This window comes from Salminus brasiliensis, chromosome 7 (genome assembly GCF_030463535.1).
Source record: "Salminus brasiliensis chromosome 7, fSalBra1.hap2, whole genome shotgun sequence".
Taxonomy (NCBI): Eukaryota; Metazoa; Chordata; class Actinopteri; order Characiformes; family Bryconidae; genus Salminus; species Salminus brasiliensis.
Window position 1 is genome coordinate 22,591,676 of NC_132884.1, and position 16,909 is coordinate 22,608,584.

At 38.0% G+C, this 16,909-nt stretch overlaps 2 protein-coding genes across 4 annotated transcripts in view; both read right to left on the reverse strand.

The window, feature by feature from the left end:
* The window catches only part of tmem131 (transmembrane protein 131), a 389,736-nt gene that overhangs the window by 144,449 nt on the left and 228,378 nt on the right, over nucleotides 1-16,909 (reverse strand). The gene's annotated exons all lie outside the window — the stretch shown is intronic.
* pex5la (peroxisomal biogenesis factor 5-like a) overlaps nucleotides 1-16,909 on the reverse strand; it is a 90,753-nt gene that overhangs the window by 40,513 nt on the left and 33,331 nt on the right. For 2 of the 3 annotated variants that reach the window (XM_072684155.1, XM_072684154.1), the window contains exon 2: nucleotides 1,236-1,340. The exons of the other annotated variant lie outside the window; for it this stretch is intronic. In XM_072684155.1, coding sequence (XP_072540256.1) covers nucleotides 1,236-1,340 — 105 coding nt within the window. The remainder of the gene's footprint in view (nucleotides 1-1,235; nucleotides 1,341-16,909) is intronic. 3 annotated transcript variants of the gene reach the window in all.

Below are 16,909 nucleotides of genomic sequence, written 5' to 3' on the forward strand. Positions count from 1 at the left end.
TCCGAGTCTGCTTAATGTCTTGAAGTCGTTCAATTCCATTATTGCAAGAAATTCAACAGGGACTTCACCGAATCCAAAAGCTAACAAAATATGATTATGTGCAATCACACTTCACACAGCCTACAAATACTGCCAGGCTATATCTCAAATACCCAAATGATCTCAGTCAGTCACTGGAGGTGGAAAAGAAGACGTTTTACTTAGTAAAACATGCAATATGCACATGCTACAACAAAACAGCTTCTTAATACAGAGCATCAATATTTCACTACTCTTAATTAAACATCGAACTAGCACATGCATTATTGCTGCACACACACACACAACAACAAATGTATTTCCAACCTACAACACACACATACATGCACCGTCACACATGGTTTAAAGCATATCACAAAGAAAACACACAGGAAACACACAAGCAAGCCAAGGATGACATTCTCTAGACTCACACCAGCCACAGAAGAAGCACAGCAACTAGCTTTAACACACACTTACACACAGATACAGTATATAGGAGATATATAGGAGAGGCTGCTATGGCATCAAAAAGACTTTAGTTTGAACAGAATTTCATGCTGTTACATATAAAATTATAAAATGAGACAAAGACCAGGGTTAGCTGCTTATGAGGTGTAAAAAAAGTACTATGTGCTGTGAATTATTTCCCTGCATATTGAAACAGTGGAATGCATTTGAAGTACTTCTTTAATATCTCAGATTAATTTATGGTACAAGAATGTAACTGCTTGAGAATGACTGCATAATATTATTCGGACTGCACTTGGCAGAAGTGAGAGGACCTTCAAGTAGCATCTATCTAAATAATGGTTCCTAAATGGTTCTTGTAAAGACCTTTAATTATTCTAGATCATTTTCAGTATGTGAAGGTCCTTTAAACCTCTTCACTCTCAAAAGGTCTTTTAGGGAACCAAAAGGTTCAAAAGGCATCACTACACAGAACCCTTTGCTGCAGCTGAAGTCATATAAACCTATAGGAGTAAATACAGGCATAATCGGTTCTGTTTTAAACCCCATAGAGCAGCTCAGAATGAAATAAAAACAGCATGTGTGAGTTAGGTCAGTGGTGAGGTTTAGATGGTAGACAGATACTATGATACGGATTAAGGCTTTAGAGGTCAGAAATGGGATGATCAAAGCCTTGCCATTGGTCAAGATCGCTCGGAATGGCGGAGGCCTTTGACTCTTAGGGTAGCTGCAATAGTTCTGCCCACCTTGTTTGTCACCGTGAGGAGGGGCTTGCCTTCTGAGGACGCCTTATTGGGTATCTCCTTCAGGACCATGGCAACGGTCTTATCTGCAGCCCTAGAGTCTTTCCCCTACAACAGTGAAATCAACAATGCCTTGTGTCAGGACAAAAAACGGTTAGATATTCCAATATATTAATGGTCCTAGGGTGTTCAGTAAAGCTTATGGAATGGTGAGGACTTATATGATTCATATGGTCTACCCACAGCACACTGCAACATGGAACATTTCTCAAAGCTTTAAGTAGCAATATGGCTCTCTTTGAGTTCCCTATAACAAAGCCTATCACACACTCTCTACTCACACACATCACCCTTAGTTTCACTCTGCCCGCTACACAAGGGGCGTCAGAGTGACGCAAACGGCGCAGGGAGGGGCGGGCTGTCATCGGCTGACTTTATCTCAGCTAGTGAGACGTATGGCTTGTCTAAAAAGTCACTCTCTTCAGAGCTGAGCCACTGCCCCTTGGGACAGGAGTTTGACTATTATGTAAGAGCTCAAACTGAACTGAAAAAGCCACACAAAAAAGCCACTCGATTCACAATACACCAGACTTTATCCTTGTCAACAAACACACACTGACTTGACACTGCAGGTCTGAAAATCTTCACACAAAACTGAACTTCCTTATGCTAGTTCTAAAGAAAGCTTTGCAAACAACCATCCCTTAACCATCCTAGTCACATTTTATTGTATTGTTTTGTGTCATTTATAATGTTTTACTTAACAAAAACATCATTTCCAATTGCTTACTGTTCCTTGAAATGTAGCCCACCAATTTTGTTACTATGCCTTTAAGACTCTAAGATTATCTCTATGATCTTTAAGACTTTAAGATTATTATGCAAATATACCTTTATTTTGACTGTTTTTTTCTGTATTGTGCCTTATTTAAAAAGCAGTTTGGACTAAAAACTGCACATTTATGGCTAAAATAACAAAAAAATTCCTGTTTATGTGGAATTTGCTTCCATTAGGGAAATTATAAGCATTCTGCCCTCCTACTCCGTCTATCCTCCACCTCAATGGGGGTTACAGCATGCCTCAAAGGGGCAGGGTCACTCAGTTGGGGGTTGTTAACATATCTGCACTTTGGATTGGCTGGTTAGACCAGCACTTGTTTAAGATAACAATCTGGTCAAGATAAAAGGTCAGAATCTCTGAGTAAGAACTGAGACAGAGAATCCCAGGGGGAAGTTCGCACGGGGCTCCTCAGAGCACCCAGATGCTTTGCCTTGCTTTCTCTCTCTCTCTCTCTCTCTCATTCCCTCTCTCTCTTTCTCTATATCTGTCTTTCTCTGTTTTGCTACATTCACACTGAGCTTTCCTTTTATACATGTAATATTGTAGTGTTATTCATATGTGGCATTTGTCTCTTTTATCTGTATTAAAGCCTCACTACTTTATTCATTATCCAACTGTATGATGTAGCTTAAGTTATTGTCTATCATTAATAAATCCATCTGTGTCACTTTAAACCAACAGTGCCTTGCATTGTTTATTATTGTAAACTGTAGTTAAGAGCTATACTGACTCTTAAAATGTTCTTTGGATATTCTTGTTTGAAGTTCAATCATTAATCATATCATTTAATCTTTATGAAGTCAGATTTAATCAATAATTCATGCATTTAACCATCTCTGGTCCCAGTAACCACTGTTAAGCTGGATTTCCAGAGTAGAGTGTACAGGCATCTCACAAGGCCCAACATTTCATTGTTTAGTCCCCATATTTTCTCATTTTCATATGTTGTACAGACTGTCTGCAACAACACTTCTACCTCACTTTAGCATGAATGAGTGGACTCACCCACTGACCTTGTGCCTTATGACATCAAACCAAGATGAATTCAAAGCAGGCTGCTGTTACAGCTTAGTTTAGCATATCCAACTAGATACATTAATTTGGTATCTGTGTAGTGAAGTAGAAATTCAGTGCTATACACTAAAGCAACTGGAGCTCACTCAAACCAGCAAGCTTTATTAAAAGAGGTATTTAAGTGCTGTAGCAGATACAAATCACGTGGGACCATTCCAGTGCCCAGGGGTATCAGCTTGCAGTTAGCATGGTTGTAGCAATATTTGTATTTCAACTTCATAATTACCTCATGGTTCCAGAGGATCCAGTGACATTTAGGAAAAAATTTACCTTAGTCTGGAACACTGAAGCAACATTCATTTTTGTCAGTGGGAAAACAGACGTAGAACCTGAGGTTCTAATATGGCCATGGGAGAGACTACAGACTAACTGGCCTCAGGTGACTATGCAATAGCCTAAGGGGCCTTGTAGGTTTAAATACTCTTTATCCCACACAAATTACACAGCAAATCTTTGTAAACTGGTTGTATTGTGTATTGATATTTTACAAAATTACAAATTCTATGTATTGCTCCAGCGATTACACAACTGCAAAGACAATGTACACTGGCTTAAAAGCATTCCTCATCTAAATGTTTAAAAATAGTACCAAAAAGTCAATGTGTCTCTATGTGCACATTTATTGTTATTACAATTAAATTAATTTTGTTTTTCATTTCGCTGTCTGTTCTGCAATCGTCTCTTAAAGCAGTGATGTCTCTGTGTGTGTGTGGCCTCGGGGATGTCTCTCCTGAGAATGTAATGCTTTTAATGGAGCAGAAAAACCACCTGTGTCCAGACAAAGCAAGACAAGTGAAGTGTAAGTAAAATAAACACTTTACAAGGACAAATCTGCAATGAAGGCAAATCATACATTGGCTGTATGCTGTGCAGGTGAGACAATGTTTGCTTAGTTGACGGTGTAATATTATGTTATCTTGCATGGAAGGTTTTGTATGTGGACAATGTTGTGCAGTAAAAGTAAAGCAAAAATCAATACTACAGTAAATTGTATTGGCAATATCTGTTTTAAAAGACATTCAGGCTTTACAATAATACCTGGCCTTGTTCAGTCTGGATCAGTTCAGTCTGGCTCTATTTAAGCCTAAATAATCATCCTTGAACGCTTAAATTGGCCCATTCAATTCTTTCTCTTTGAAAGCATAGAGCAGTGGCATTTTGCATTTGCCAGCTAAATCTGCCAAAAGAGATGAAAATACCACAACAACATCAGTGATTGCTCAGTTTATGCAAATCACGGATTGTCTGCAGTGTATTGAACATAACACCCATAGGTATGCTTTAGCAATTAAACACTTGAATCTGTTATGCTGGAATCTAACATCATGCCTGACGCGAGAAGTCAGGCGTGGTGCTACCATTATAAAAAGTATGTGAGATATATATATATATATATATATATATATATATATATAAACCAGCATGTCCCCATTTACCCCAGGTGCATCCCCTAATCACTGCACCTCCCACCTGCTAGTCATACTTATTCCACTAGCAGCCAGCAGAAGACACACAAGGTTGTAATAACATACCACACACATACACTCACATAGCAATTTATTTAAAAGATTATACTAATACTGTACTTCTTTTGCTCCCCAAACAGCCTCAAATCCTCTTGGCATGGATTCCACAAGATGCTGGAAACATTCCTTTAAGAGTCTGCTCCATGCTGATGTGATTGCATCACACAATTCCTGCATTTTTACACTGCAAATCTCCTGTTCTACCACCATCCTGAAGGTGTTAAGCCTAATGGATTTAGATCTGGGAAGACCACTGAAAAACAGTGAACTTATCTTCAATTTAATGAGAGCAGTTAAAGGTGACGTTTGCTTTGTAACATGATGCATTATCATGCTGGAAGTAGGAAGATTACAAATTGTGGTCATGAAGGAATGCACATTGTCAGCAACCCAAATAGGGTGGGGCATTCAAACGATCACTGATGGGTATACATGGCCTCAAAGTATGCCATAACTTTAGGGAAAGCTGTTTATAAACATTCTAGGAGATTAGCTGTCACAGAAATATTCTATCCTGCCCTTCTGGCACCAACAAGTATGCCAAAATTACAAAGGTCCTTTTTCCTCATTGTGATGGATGATGAGAACATTAACCGAAGCCTCTGGCCTGTATCTATATGATTTTATTCACTGTGTTGCTGCCACATGACTGGAAGATTGGGTAACTGCACGAATGAATAGGTGAACAGGCCTCTCTAATACATATATGACAGTGTAGGCAGGCCAATCATTTAGGGTAGCATGGACTGTGGCCCCTAATGTCTTTATTGGGTCCCTTGTATTGCTAATTATGCAGTTGTACACCCACAATTCATATGTACAACTTAATAATGTGCTTTAACTGTTATACTACAATAGCCTACAGTGTGTAATAGCACCAAATTAGTTAAGACTTAGCAGAAGAAAATAGAACAAGCACATTTCTTTTTCATGTTTGTATTCACTGAAGGCACTTCCTAATTATATTCTAATTGTTTCTGCACTGATGCCCAAAAGATCCTAATTACACCACTGGACCTACTCTAATATACACCATAAGTCTGTCATGTAACTCTATAAGCAGGGCTTAATTTATAAACAATGAGGTCCTGGAACACTGAGCAGTGATGGATATTGCAGCTACAAGGTGTAGGGTTGAATGTGAGGTTTCCCCATAACATTAGATCTCATGACTAACAAATAGAGCACTTTTGACACAATGTAAAAAAACAACTGCCAGATTAGGATTGTATCAGAGAGTGAAAAGCATGACACCGGTTAGTGTTGGCTCATTTACTCATCTGAAGGAGCAGCCTGCTATGTACTTAACATTAAAGTGTGTTTTGCCATATCACAAGGTGTTTAAGCATAAAGTATAATACTTTTTAGCTAAGGTTTAGTTGTAGGGTCTACATTTTGTTATGCTATTTGAAGCTACAGATGCAAAAACAAATTCTTATATTCCAGTATTTCCTGACCACTACAGACGCATTAATGTATTTAAACTGTGAACAACTGTGAAGGACCTGGATCCACTAAAATAGGTTCTGGATACAATCATGATGATGATTGAGATGATGAATTAAGCCCTATCTGTAAGTATATCCATTACGTTACGTTATTGATTTCAGCATAGTCATAAAATATATTTTCTAATGTTTATAAAAAAAGGACCAGGTAGGGGAGAGAAATTAAGTCATCAGGATAGTGACGCACGAATGACGTGAGGGATGCATCTATAGGTTTAAATGTCATCATAAGACCCTTCACAACTGTCAGACTGACCTCTTGAAATGGTGAGAAAATTGCACCACTGCAAAGGTAATGCATGTCAGTCCAATCATGAAGAGTCTAGAGATGACATGTCAACCCTAAAATGCATTCCTGAGGCCAGTAGCGATCTGTGATTTTCTCTATCTACCTAAACCATTGTTTTCAGAACAGTGATAAAATATCAGAACATAACAACATATTTTATTATATAGTTACTGTCAATAAATGTGTAGTAATTGTCTTCGGTTATATTTGGAGGAGCTTCTTGCAAACAATACATCAGAAATCTGTCCACTGTCTATAACAGTATATTAGGAATATGTCCTGTCTTTTTCAGGCACAACAAATTAATTCAAAAAGTAGATGGAAGCTGAAGCATTCTAACCCTTCCAGTGCTATATGGCAGTTGGGATCAACTGAGCGCTTTCTTTCAAAGCATACCAATAAAGGGAATACTCAACTAGCACCAACTGCAAATAGATTACCTGAATTTATGGGTGTGTTGACAACATTGTTAACTGAGAGAAGATTGCTGAGATAGAACGTGCACTCAAATGGATTAGAGTCCCTGGCTGGTCACTAAGTTGCTGATGTTATTGCTACAGTAAATAAAGACACTACTGTCTGGTATCAGATGGTGTCAATGATGCTGAACTAATAGAATTTTATGGTGTGCAGTTACATCTCGCACTACAATACTGCACCACCACACAGCACCACTCATCTGCCAAGAGACAAAACAAAAACAAATTAGAGGCATTGTCTGCAATAAATAAAAGCTAAATAATAATGTATGTACTTCAACAAAATAAGCTGCATATAAATGAACATGAGAAGGAGAGGGTGAATGCACAAAATATGCTATGATGTAAAACTCAGTCAACTGCTAATTGGAAATATTTTTTATCAATATATTTGAGATATTTTTGGTAGCAAAAAGATCTGTCAGAACTATTAATTAATTAATTACTTTTATCAAATTATTTTTTATACATTTGTTTTGACAATAAATTGCTTTGACATTGAATACATATTCTGTATAACATTTAACACAAGTATGCTGTTCCAAACTATCTGGGGTAAACAAATCTCATATAGTGCTCTTTACATTTTTATTATGTTTGTATATATGTCACAGAAATGGGGATATGTGACAAGAAAAGAAAAAATAGGGTTTATTTTAATAAAAAAAATACTTTAATTGAATACAAATGTATTTATTCATCCAAAGTATGCATTTATTGTCAAAACAATTCAGTAAAAAGTAAAGTAACTGGTATATATGAGTTATCCAACACTAACTGGCCCTTTGTAAAAAAGAAATTGCTCCCATAAATGTAATAACTGACTGTGCAACCTTTGCCCAGTCTTCTTTGCAGCATTCATTTAATTCAACTCTTCATCTTTTTCTTTTGAGCCATTCAGAGACTGACTTATCTTTGTCTTGCTTACGCTGCAAAACTTGATGACCAGGCCATTTTTTCCTGCAGGATTTTCTGTGAATGAGCTCTGAACCTTCTAGTAGAGGTTCTGTTAATAACGGCCTTCGTCCAGTAGCAGCAAAGCATCCCCATAACATCACACTACCACCACCATGATTGACTGTATGTAACTCTCTTTGTAAAATGCTGAGTTAGCTTTGCGCTGGGAGAAACTGGACCTGTCTTCCAAAAAGTTGCCCTTTCGTCTCATTAGTCTCTCAAAAAGCTTCACAGCACATTAAGGGTTTGGGGGTCACAAAGTGTTTTCTGGCGAATGTTCCTTCTCTTGTGGTTCCACCACATTTTGTTAGCTGTGGTTTTTACCAAACTTCAGCATGGATGAGGCCTGCAGTTCTTAAATTTTTATCAGGGGTCTTTTGCGACTTGTAACCACCTATCTAATGATGGTTATAGACTCCCTGGATGAGTCGTCACTGTTCAAAGTTTTTTTCAATTTGTAGATAATGACTCTCACTGTGGTTCGCTGGAGTCCCGGAACCTATGAAAATGGCTTTTGTAATGCTTTCCAGATTGATATTTCTCTTCTCCTCCCAAATCTATTTGATCATGACATAGTGTGCTCCACTTCTATTGGAGGGGGGCACATGCTTTTATTCAAATGAAATTTTATCTTCCAGAGCAGCTGCATAAGCATATTTCTTTGTGTAAAATGATCAACAAGCAAAATATCCCTAAGAAGAAGATGCATTAAAAATACCTCATTCTTTGCCGCAACATTTAATTTTGAACAAAGTCTCACCGCAACACAGAGGAGTTGACATTTATGGAGAAGCTCATTCCAGCCAGAAACAGGAGAAGGACGATTGCCTAGTCTGCTCTGAACAGAAACAGTATTTTCTTGTTCCATGTGTCTCTCTTTAGTTAGTAACTGGTTATAATGAAAAAACTGCTAATGACATTCAGTTTATTAGGCATGTAGTTAAACAGTTAGCCAACCCTCTAAGCCAATTGCTTTACATTCATTTAAAACCAGGCAGCCATGTAGGAGACAACAATGTTAGTAATAAAGCACTAAAGCACTACGGTAGTAATCATGTGGTCACTAGCTGTAGGGGATATTGCATTCAACTATTAGACTCAGCTCTGCCTAGTGCAATGGTTGATGCTTGGTCAGTGTGCTGCACCTACTCTCAGGATTATGTAACAGCAGTGTGCATAATGCAAGGCTGTTTGATACATCTCCAGTTTGCCTCTAGCACTCCTTTTCTCTATTTGCCATGTCCACGCCCAGCTTCAAAGAGAAATCATGAATGGCTTTGACTCTGCACATGCTGTGAATAAACTGGGCTCAAGATATATAGCCACTACCTGACTTTATATGACTGAGCTACGAGACAGAGAGCAGTGAGGTATGTCCTGTACTGAAATGGGTTGGGTGATATTAATGAAGCCTGCAGAGAGAGATGTTGGGACACATTCTTAACTCCTCCATATGGGGGAATGATGCACAGTCTGTAGCTCTGAGCTGTTAGGGTAAAGCTCCATACAGAACAGTTTTCTCCAGGTGATCCCCCGTAAAGGCCCCCACTGGGGTCAGAACGCGTGTATATGAATGACTGTTTCACAGTTGGGTAACAGTGCTGAAAAGAGTTCAAAAAGATGCTTATATGCTGAACTGGTTGTGACTCCACTTTGTTGCTGGTGTTAGAAGATGCTGCTTCTAAAAGAGTAAAAGAAAAATAATCTGTAACTTTAATTTATATTAATGTAAAAAGAGTAATTTTTTTGTAATTATTATTGGTCCATTTGGTGTAAGCTTCCCAATCCGATGGTAAGATTCAGTGAGCCGTCACATCAGCCAATGAGCAGAGCAGAAAAATATTGGCTTCACATTGCTTTAAAATGACTGCTTCAAGCACTACGTTTATTATAACTTCAGTACAGCAAACTGCTAATACAGTTGAGGATAGATATATAATATTATAAAATATATATAATATTCTTCCAATCCTTTTCATATATACATGTGGCAGAGACAGTTTTTGGGAGGAACGATGTCAAACATCAGAGATTAAATCACCTATAGGATTTTTGTATGACTGTGTTTATGAGCTTACCTATGTCTTAAGTCTTGGTTTCACCTAGTAATGGTCATGGGGAGAGCGTAAACTGTGCTTTACTGAAAGCAATGGTTGGGAGATAGCCAGTGAAGGCTAAAAGCCAACTCTACCAGACCCTACTTCAATCTCTTTACACTCACTTGCATGTCCTCATCTTCACTACTGTCTGTGCTGCAGCCTTTGAGATTATAAATGAAGACAGTTCTGTCTCTGCGATGGTGACTAGCTACTGAGCTACTTCTGTAACAAACATTAACAAAAATAATCAATGTATTTCTGGTGTGTTGTCATTAAATTGTGAACATGTTAGATATTAAAATGGACTGATTGTACAAGAGATTTGGGCATCTTTATACATTATGGACATAGGTATGAAAAAAGAGAGTGTGTGCCTGTAAAACCTTTGGGATCCAATTCCAGCCAGGCTTAATACTTTTTGGAATGTTTGGAATCTTTGCCTAAACTTGGCTGATACTCTGCAGACTACCATCACAGGTCGCTGAGCTGTTTTTGCTCGGTCACACTCCCATCCAAAGTATGCTCTCTGCTGCTTCATAAAACAGCTAGCCTCAGCCCTCTGTAGACAGCAACTAGCCTAAGTGTCGTGTTCTACACTAACGAAGGGCATTAGAGTGAACTTTTACTGTATGTGGTGTTGTATATCATATTGCACGAACATGAACACACAATGGTTCTGTGTAGTCATTTGTTCCAATGTGCTGTGGCTGCATTTACCCCATGTTGTGTATAGCAATGTGAACTAAAATACAGCAGTTGCTCATTTGAACAATTATACTTCTCTCCATGTTCTCGGAACACTTGGCCTACTGATCTAATTAGAGTGTTCTGGTAGTCATACTGAGATTTACTGTTCCTTGGCAAATAACTTCAGGCTAAATTAAAAAAACAGAAATCATACTTCAGCAACTGTGGGCTTGTCCATCCAATTATCCAACCAGTAGATTGAAGGAGTCATATTTTATGGTTTTAATGATTTCCCTCTATTATATATTGCTTATTATTTTTACCTATAACATTTTGTGGCTTTTTTATTTATTTGTTTTCACATGACCCTTTTCCAATCACCTTTCACCTCTTTAAACAACAGAATTTAACAAGCTGCTTGTTGCTCTACTTTTAAGATTAATATAGGCAAATAACCTCTGTTTTGATGGTCTGCTCACTTTCAAATATCTGTTCTAGCTGAAATATAGTGAACAAGTCAACAAACTGAAATCTTCAAGGATGTCAGTAAGAGTAGCTCCTTTCAGCAAAACAGACCTAGAGCATGCTACTACCACCACCATGCTTAACAGTTATTAAGCTGTAAAGTCTTTTAGGGTTTAGAAAGACTCACTCTATTGCTAGAGCCATGCCTGCTGTTAACTACCCGTTTACGTATGCATGATGGCTTTGACGCGTATCCTGCGTCTGTTTGGTGTGCCGGTTATGCATGTCTTTAGAAATTAACGGTAAGCACATGCAAGGTGCAGTACACACAAAAAAAGTAAAGGAAGCCTTACTTCTCCAAACATTCAGCTCATTCGACCAGATTTTCCTCCACACTTTAGTCAAGCTTGAAGGATTGTAGACAGTTCAGGCCGCAATGTGCCTTGATGGTTCATGGGGTTTATTTTTGACCATCTGAACAAATCTCTTCTTAGCTTCTTAGCTTATGTCTCCTTCCAAAACCTTTGCAAAGTGCCTACACTTTCTAATAACATTTACTTCTGCACAATGACTTGGAATAATGGGCTTTCAGAAATGGCACCAAGAGACACTTCCTTTGTACTGTGTGTTGGTCAATGTGTGCTGCCAAACAACCATTTGTATCTAGGCACAGAGAAGCTACCAGCTGTAGTCAGTCATGATCACTAACAAAAAGTCAAGAGGCCTTTGGCAAGTTAAAACACATTTCAGCACCACTGAATTCATCATATAAGTGGGTGAATGTATATTTGACCCTATATATTTGTAAAATGTTGGCCCTGTGGTGATTTTAGAAAACCTCATAGAAATCAGAACTGGTGCTCTAAATTCTTATTTATTTCTAATATAGATGTAGATTGTCTGCCTCAGAAAAAGAGCAGTTCCATAAATCATTGAAGGCCAGTATATCACTAACATTCATGTCCATGATGAGTGTATGTAAACTTCCAAACCCCATTGAAAATTTGTTCATGTTTGTGACATCTCAGATATGATGAATTTGTACTTGCAGCTAATGACCAGAGATAGATGGTGTGCACGCCCACTGAACTTTTTTAAGCAGCAGGAAAGATTTTACCATCTGTTCACCTCAGGTCAGGTAAAAAGCTACTCAGGTGGAGATTCTTTCTGCATATTCTTCTGCAGTGTGCCGTTTAAAGCTTGTAAAATGATTTCTATTTGATTGTCTTAAACACAAATCATCAGGCTTTGTGTGGTTGGCACATGCTCCTCTAAATGACATTCTCATCAGCTTTGCTGAAGAACGAAGCCGTGTTTAGCTGATAGACCATTGTGAAAGTTCCCTCTCCAACACATTCAGAGTTTAGCTCCAGCGTTTATGCTGTCGCTGAAGAATAATGGCAAGTGCAATAGAAAGATCTTATTCACAATGCCTTAACTTCGAATTGTTCTTGCTTGGTTTTCTCTGTAACAATGGCGTCTGCTCTGCCATGCTGAATATTTAATCACAGAGATTACCTGTACTGTATTCAGAGGTTCAAACTAAAGGGGCTTATGGAGTAAAGACAGTGAGGCTGCATAATGAGGGCTGTGTAAGTCAAATCTATAGTCATGCAAGGGCTGAAGCAGGCAGAGGACACTGCCTGGACTACAGCGGCGCATCAGCACAAGGACATCTAGATGCCAGCACACTGAAGGCCAGCTCAGGCTGCCCCCAGCAAGGTAACTCAAAGTGAACTGTGTGACTGGGGAGACACAGGGGCTCAGCATGTGAAACCAGTTTCAGTTATGCAACGAACTGTACTGTAATGTGCTAGGTTTGTAACATGTTTCAAATAATCAGCAGTATCAAATATATTGTAAATATACATTTACAGTGTTCAGTGAAAAATGTGTGAATTGGAATGTACTTCAAGTGTAGGCTATTTAATATAGAAAGTACAGAATGCAACTTTTACACACCCTAATTCTATTATTTTTATATTTCTCATATCTTTATACGTAAATTGCACTATAAAAAGTATGATTAAATATATATTAAACATTGAGTTAAATGTTTTTTTCAAGCTTTCAAGTTGCACTTAAGTAGATTTAGGTACGTACTTTTGGACACAGCGGTTATTACACTGTAAATATATTATGAGTGTATTGTAGATATATAAGTAAAATACAAATATTTAAAATCTGATATTTACACCAGAGATGGTCAAACCCAGAATCTTCTGATGATAGAACCAATGGTTAAGACAGTCAAGTTTATTAAGACTTTTACGGAAGCGTACGTGGTGCTACCTGATTTGCCCGATGAGCAGGAGACTCCGTTTAGGTAACCACTAGGACCACTGCCCACAGATCATCACAAAACGACAAAGAGCAAATGTTAGTTTGAATGTGACAGTCATAGTCAGCCAGATACCTACTCCATAACATAACATATAACAGTTGTCCTAACTGTCCTAAGTTGTACTAAACCTTCTAAAGCCTACTTTCTGTAATTTATGTACATAAAGGAACACATTTATTGAAGATTATAGTATTTCTGAAATACATGTGTAATGAGTGAGACATAATATTTAAGTCTACACAGTAGCAGCACAAATGATGAAAATGAGAAATGATCCTGAATGTTTGAATCAAATTGTGTTTTCTGGACTTTTTGAATTAATTGTAGAGGCTTTATTATAGATGGTCCTGGTCTTCTAATAAAACACATACATTGTTTGTTAGATGGAAGTCGTAGTGGAGTGGGTGTTGGCTATAAAATTAGCTCTTCAGACAGGAGAATATGATATTGGTTTTAATTGTTTTTTGTTTTGTTTTAGGAGAGCTGCGAATAGTATAGAAACCCTTGGTGGCTTAATTTACCAGCTTATCAAAACAGCAACAAAAAATGAATTGAAAGAACTGAAATTCATTCAATTCATTCAATAATTTCATGGAGAAATAATTACGGCAACACAAACTCATTTACAATCCCAGAATGATAAACAACTTGCAGAGTAGGACCCATCTATTTATGTGAAGTAATTGGTTCATGCCTCAGCATGAAAGCAGTGCATGTTGATGATGGCACAGGAGAGATTTATCACACACTGCTGCTGCTATATGGCCAGGATGCTCATTTGCTCCAGGATGTTCAATGCAATGCTGGTGAGAATGGAAAAAATAAACAAAAATCAATTAATAAAACAGAATGGCCAACAGCTCTGCATACGTTCAAACTCTCCGTCTGAGGAGTGCAGTATTCTCCCTACCCAAACCCATCACTGAAAGCGGAGCTACTGCTTATTGCTGTAGGGTGACCTTATTATCTCTCCATGATTTGTTGTTGACTGTATAATGAGCAACTAATGACTGGACGGAAGGTGATGATGAGGAGGTCCTCTGTTTGTGGATGACCAGTTTTTGTTGTTTGAAACTCTTGGAAATGGACATTTGGTCCTTGTGAACGACCTGCACACTCTGTTGACTCTGTTCCCCTTGTGCTCCATCAGTAAGGCCCATTAGCTTCACTACTTTGCCATCCCAATTATCTTTACATAGACGAACCGCGTTCAAAGTCTTCAGGTCTCCAATTAATCAATGTCTTGATTTTCTCCTCTGGGTTTTTTGGAGGCTACAGGATTGTTTAGCTCTTACGTCACTTGGATTGTCCTACCATGAATCTTTCTGGTCTCTAAGGAAAAGCACACCAGTGGAAAAGGGAAGAGGCGCATGTACGCACACCAAGCTCTTTCACGTAACAAATGACATCTCTGGAGACCTCACCGGGAGCTTACTCGGAAAAGAGTGAAGCAATTGGTAGCGCATCCCAGAGTACGGTCTCAGAGTACTGTTTATGAGGAGTGACGGGGTTGATAGTGTGAAAGTCTCGCATGGCTCTAGCTGCCCTTTGTTTTCATCTGCAGCTCAAATTATGTTGAATCCCCTGAACACAACACTCAATTCTCATGATGCACACAGAAAAACAATTAGAACAACAGGGCTACTATGGACTGAATAGATTTTTTATCCAAATCAGGTAACATGGTACTTTTTTCAGCCCTTGCAAAATGATGTGTATAGTAAAAAATGATGTGGATATAAAAAATAACATTTTATAGCATTGGGGGGGAGACAGCCATATTGGATATCATCACACTGAGTAATGATTGTGCTCCCTGTCAAACACTCATGCAAGGTTTAAGTGCTATTGAGTTTGTTGAGTTTTATTTTTCAGTAACTACTATATATGATTCAGTAATTGATGTAAAACTAATAAGCAACTAATGTCCTGTGCAAGGATTTTGTAAGTAGCCACTGTAAGTGGACCTTTAGGTTTTAAACAATTAAGTAAGACACATTCAGTCAGACCAGAATGCCACTGTCATTTTAGAATTTTTTAATAAAACAATTGTTTTCTAGGCAGCACTTTCCCATAATTACAAAAATGACAAATACATGATACTGTATAAATTGAGGTACTGCACTGCAACCTACTGTGCTGTTTCAAAGTTGAGTACAAACAAAACGTATACCTCCTATTTAAAAAGGATTGTTAGTATACTGCACCTATAAAAATTATTCTCCTGTATGTTTTTACCTTTTATTGCTTTTATAAGTGTAATAATGGTCAATTTGGCTTTTTGACAAAAATTTCAAACATTTTGTAAATGTAAATCTTTAATGTCGAAATGAAAACAGATTTAGTAGATGAACCTCTGGCCACAATCACAGCACTGTGTGAATAGGTCTCAATCAGGCTGGCACAGCAATTTTACCTCATTCCTCTTTGACTGCACAAAAACTTCACAAACTTTGTAAGGTTGCACAGGGCTTGAGTGTGAATGGTCCTTTTCAAGTTCAGCCTCACATCTCTCTTGGTCTGAGGTCTGGGCTTTGACTCGTCCACTCCAGAACATTTACCCTGTTGTCTTTAAACCATTTCTGTGTAGCTTTTGCATTGTGCTTTGGGTCATTGTCTTGCTGAAAATAAATCTTCTCCCAAGTCGGAGTTCTCTTGCAGAATGAATCAGATTGTCCTGCAGGATTTCCCTATATTGTGAACATTCGTCCAGTTAAGCTTGGAGTCTCCCACATGCCTTTGAGTGAACTGTAGTCAAGTTTAAGTTCTCTTTTCCGCTCTCAAATAAAGCTTTGACTGGTGAACTTTGACTTTGCATCACTTTAGTCATATTAACAACTGCCAGACTACTTTATATATTTTCTTTTTATTCTATTACTAATTTAGTTTTGGCTAATCCCTCTTACTGACAGAGCCTAAGACAACCCCAATAATGATCAAAATCACTTGAATCACCAGAATGTATTTTTACACACTTACTGTGTATATTGTTGCTTTCACACAAAGACCTTGTATCTCCATTTTGCTCTTTTTGACATTATTTGAATATATTGTTCTTTATATTAAGTTAGAATTTTGATGATGAAAAACTGGCATTTTGGAGGTACAAGGTTTGTGCGTGACAGTATAGACTGATAAAACCAGGCACATCACTGCAAGCACGGTGTTTATATTCTGCTGGTGTACGAATGGGAGTGGGGTGAGGGTGCAGTGCACAGCTCAAATGGAATGGGCTCATGTTCTGTATATTAACCAGAAACACAAACAAGAAACCTGTTCATTAAGTATTTATGAGGAACCCATGTCTAAGAGCATGTCAATGTCAGAGCACGAAAGCTGCCTGCTCATGGAATCCTTAAGGTCAAAGTTAATTTCCTGTGTTTTGTCTTTAAATATTAATGGCATGAC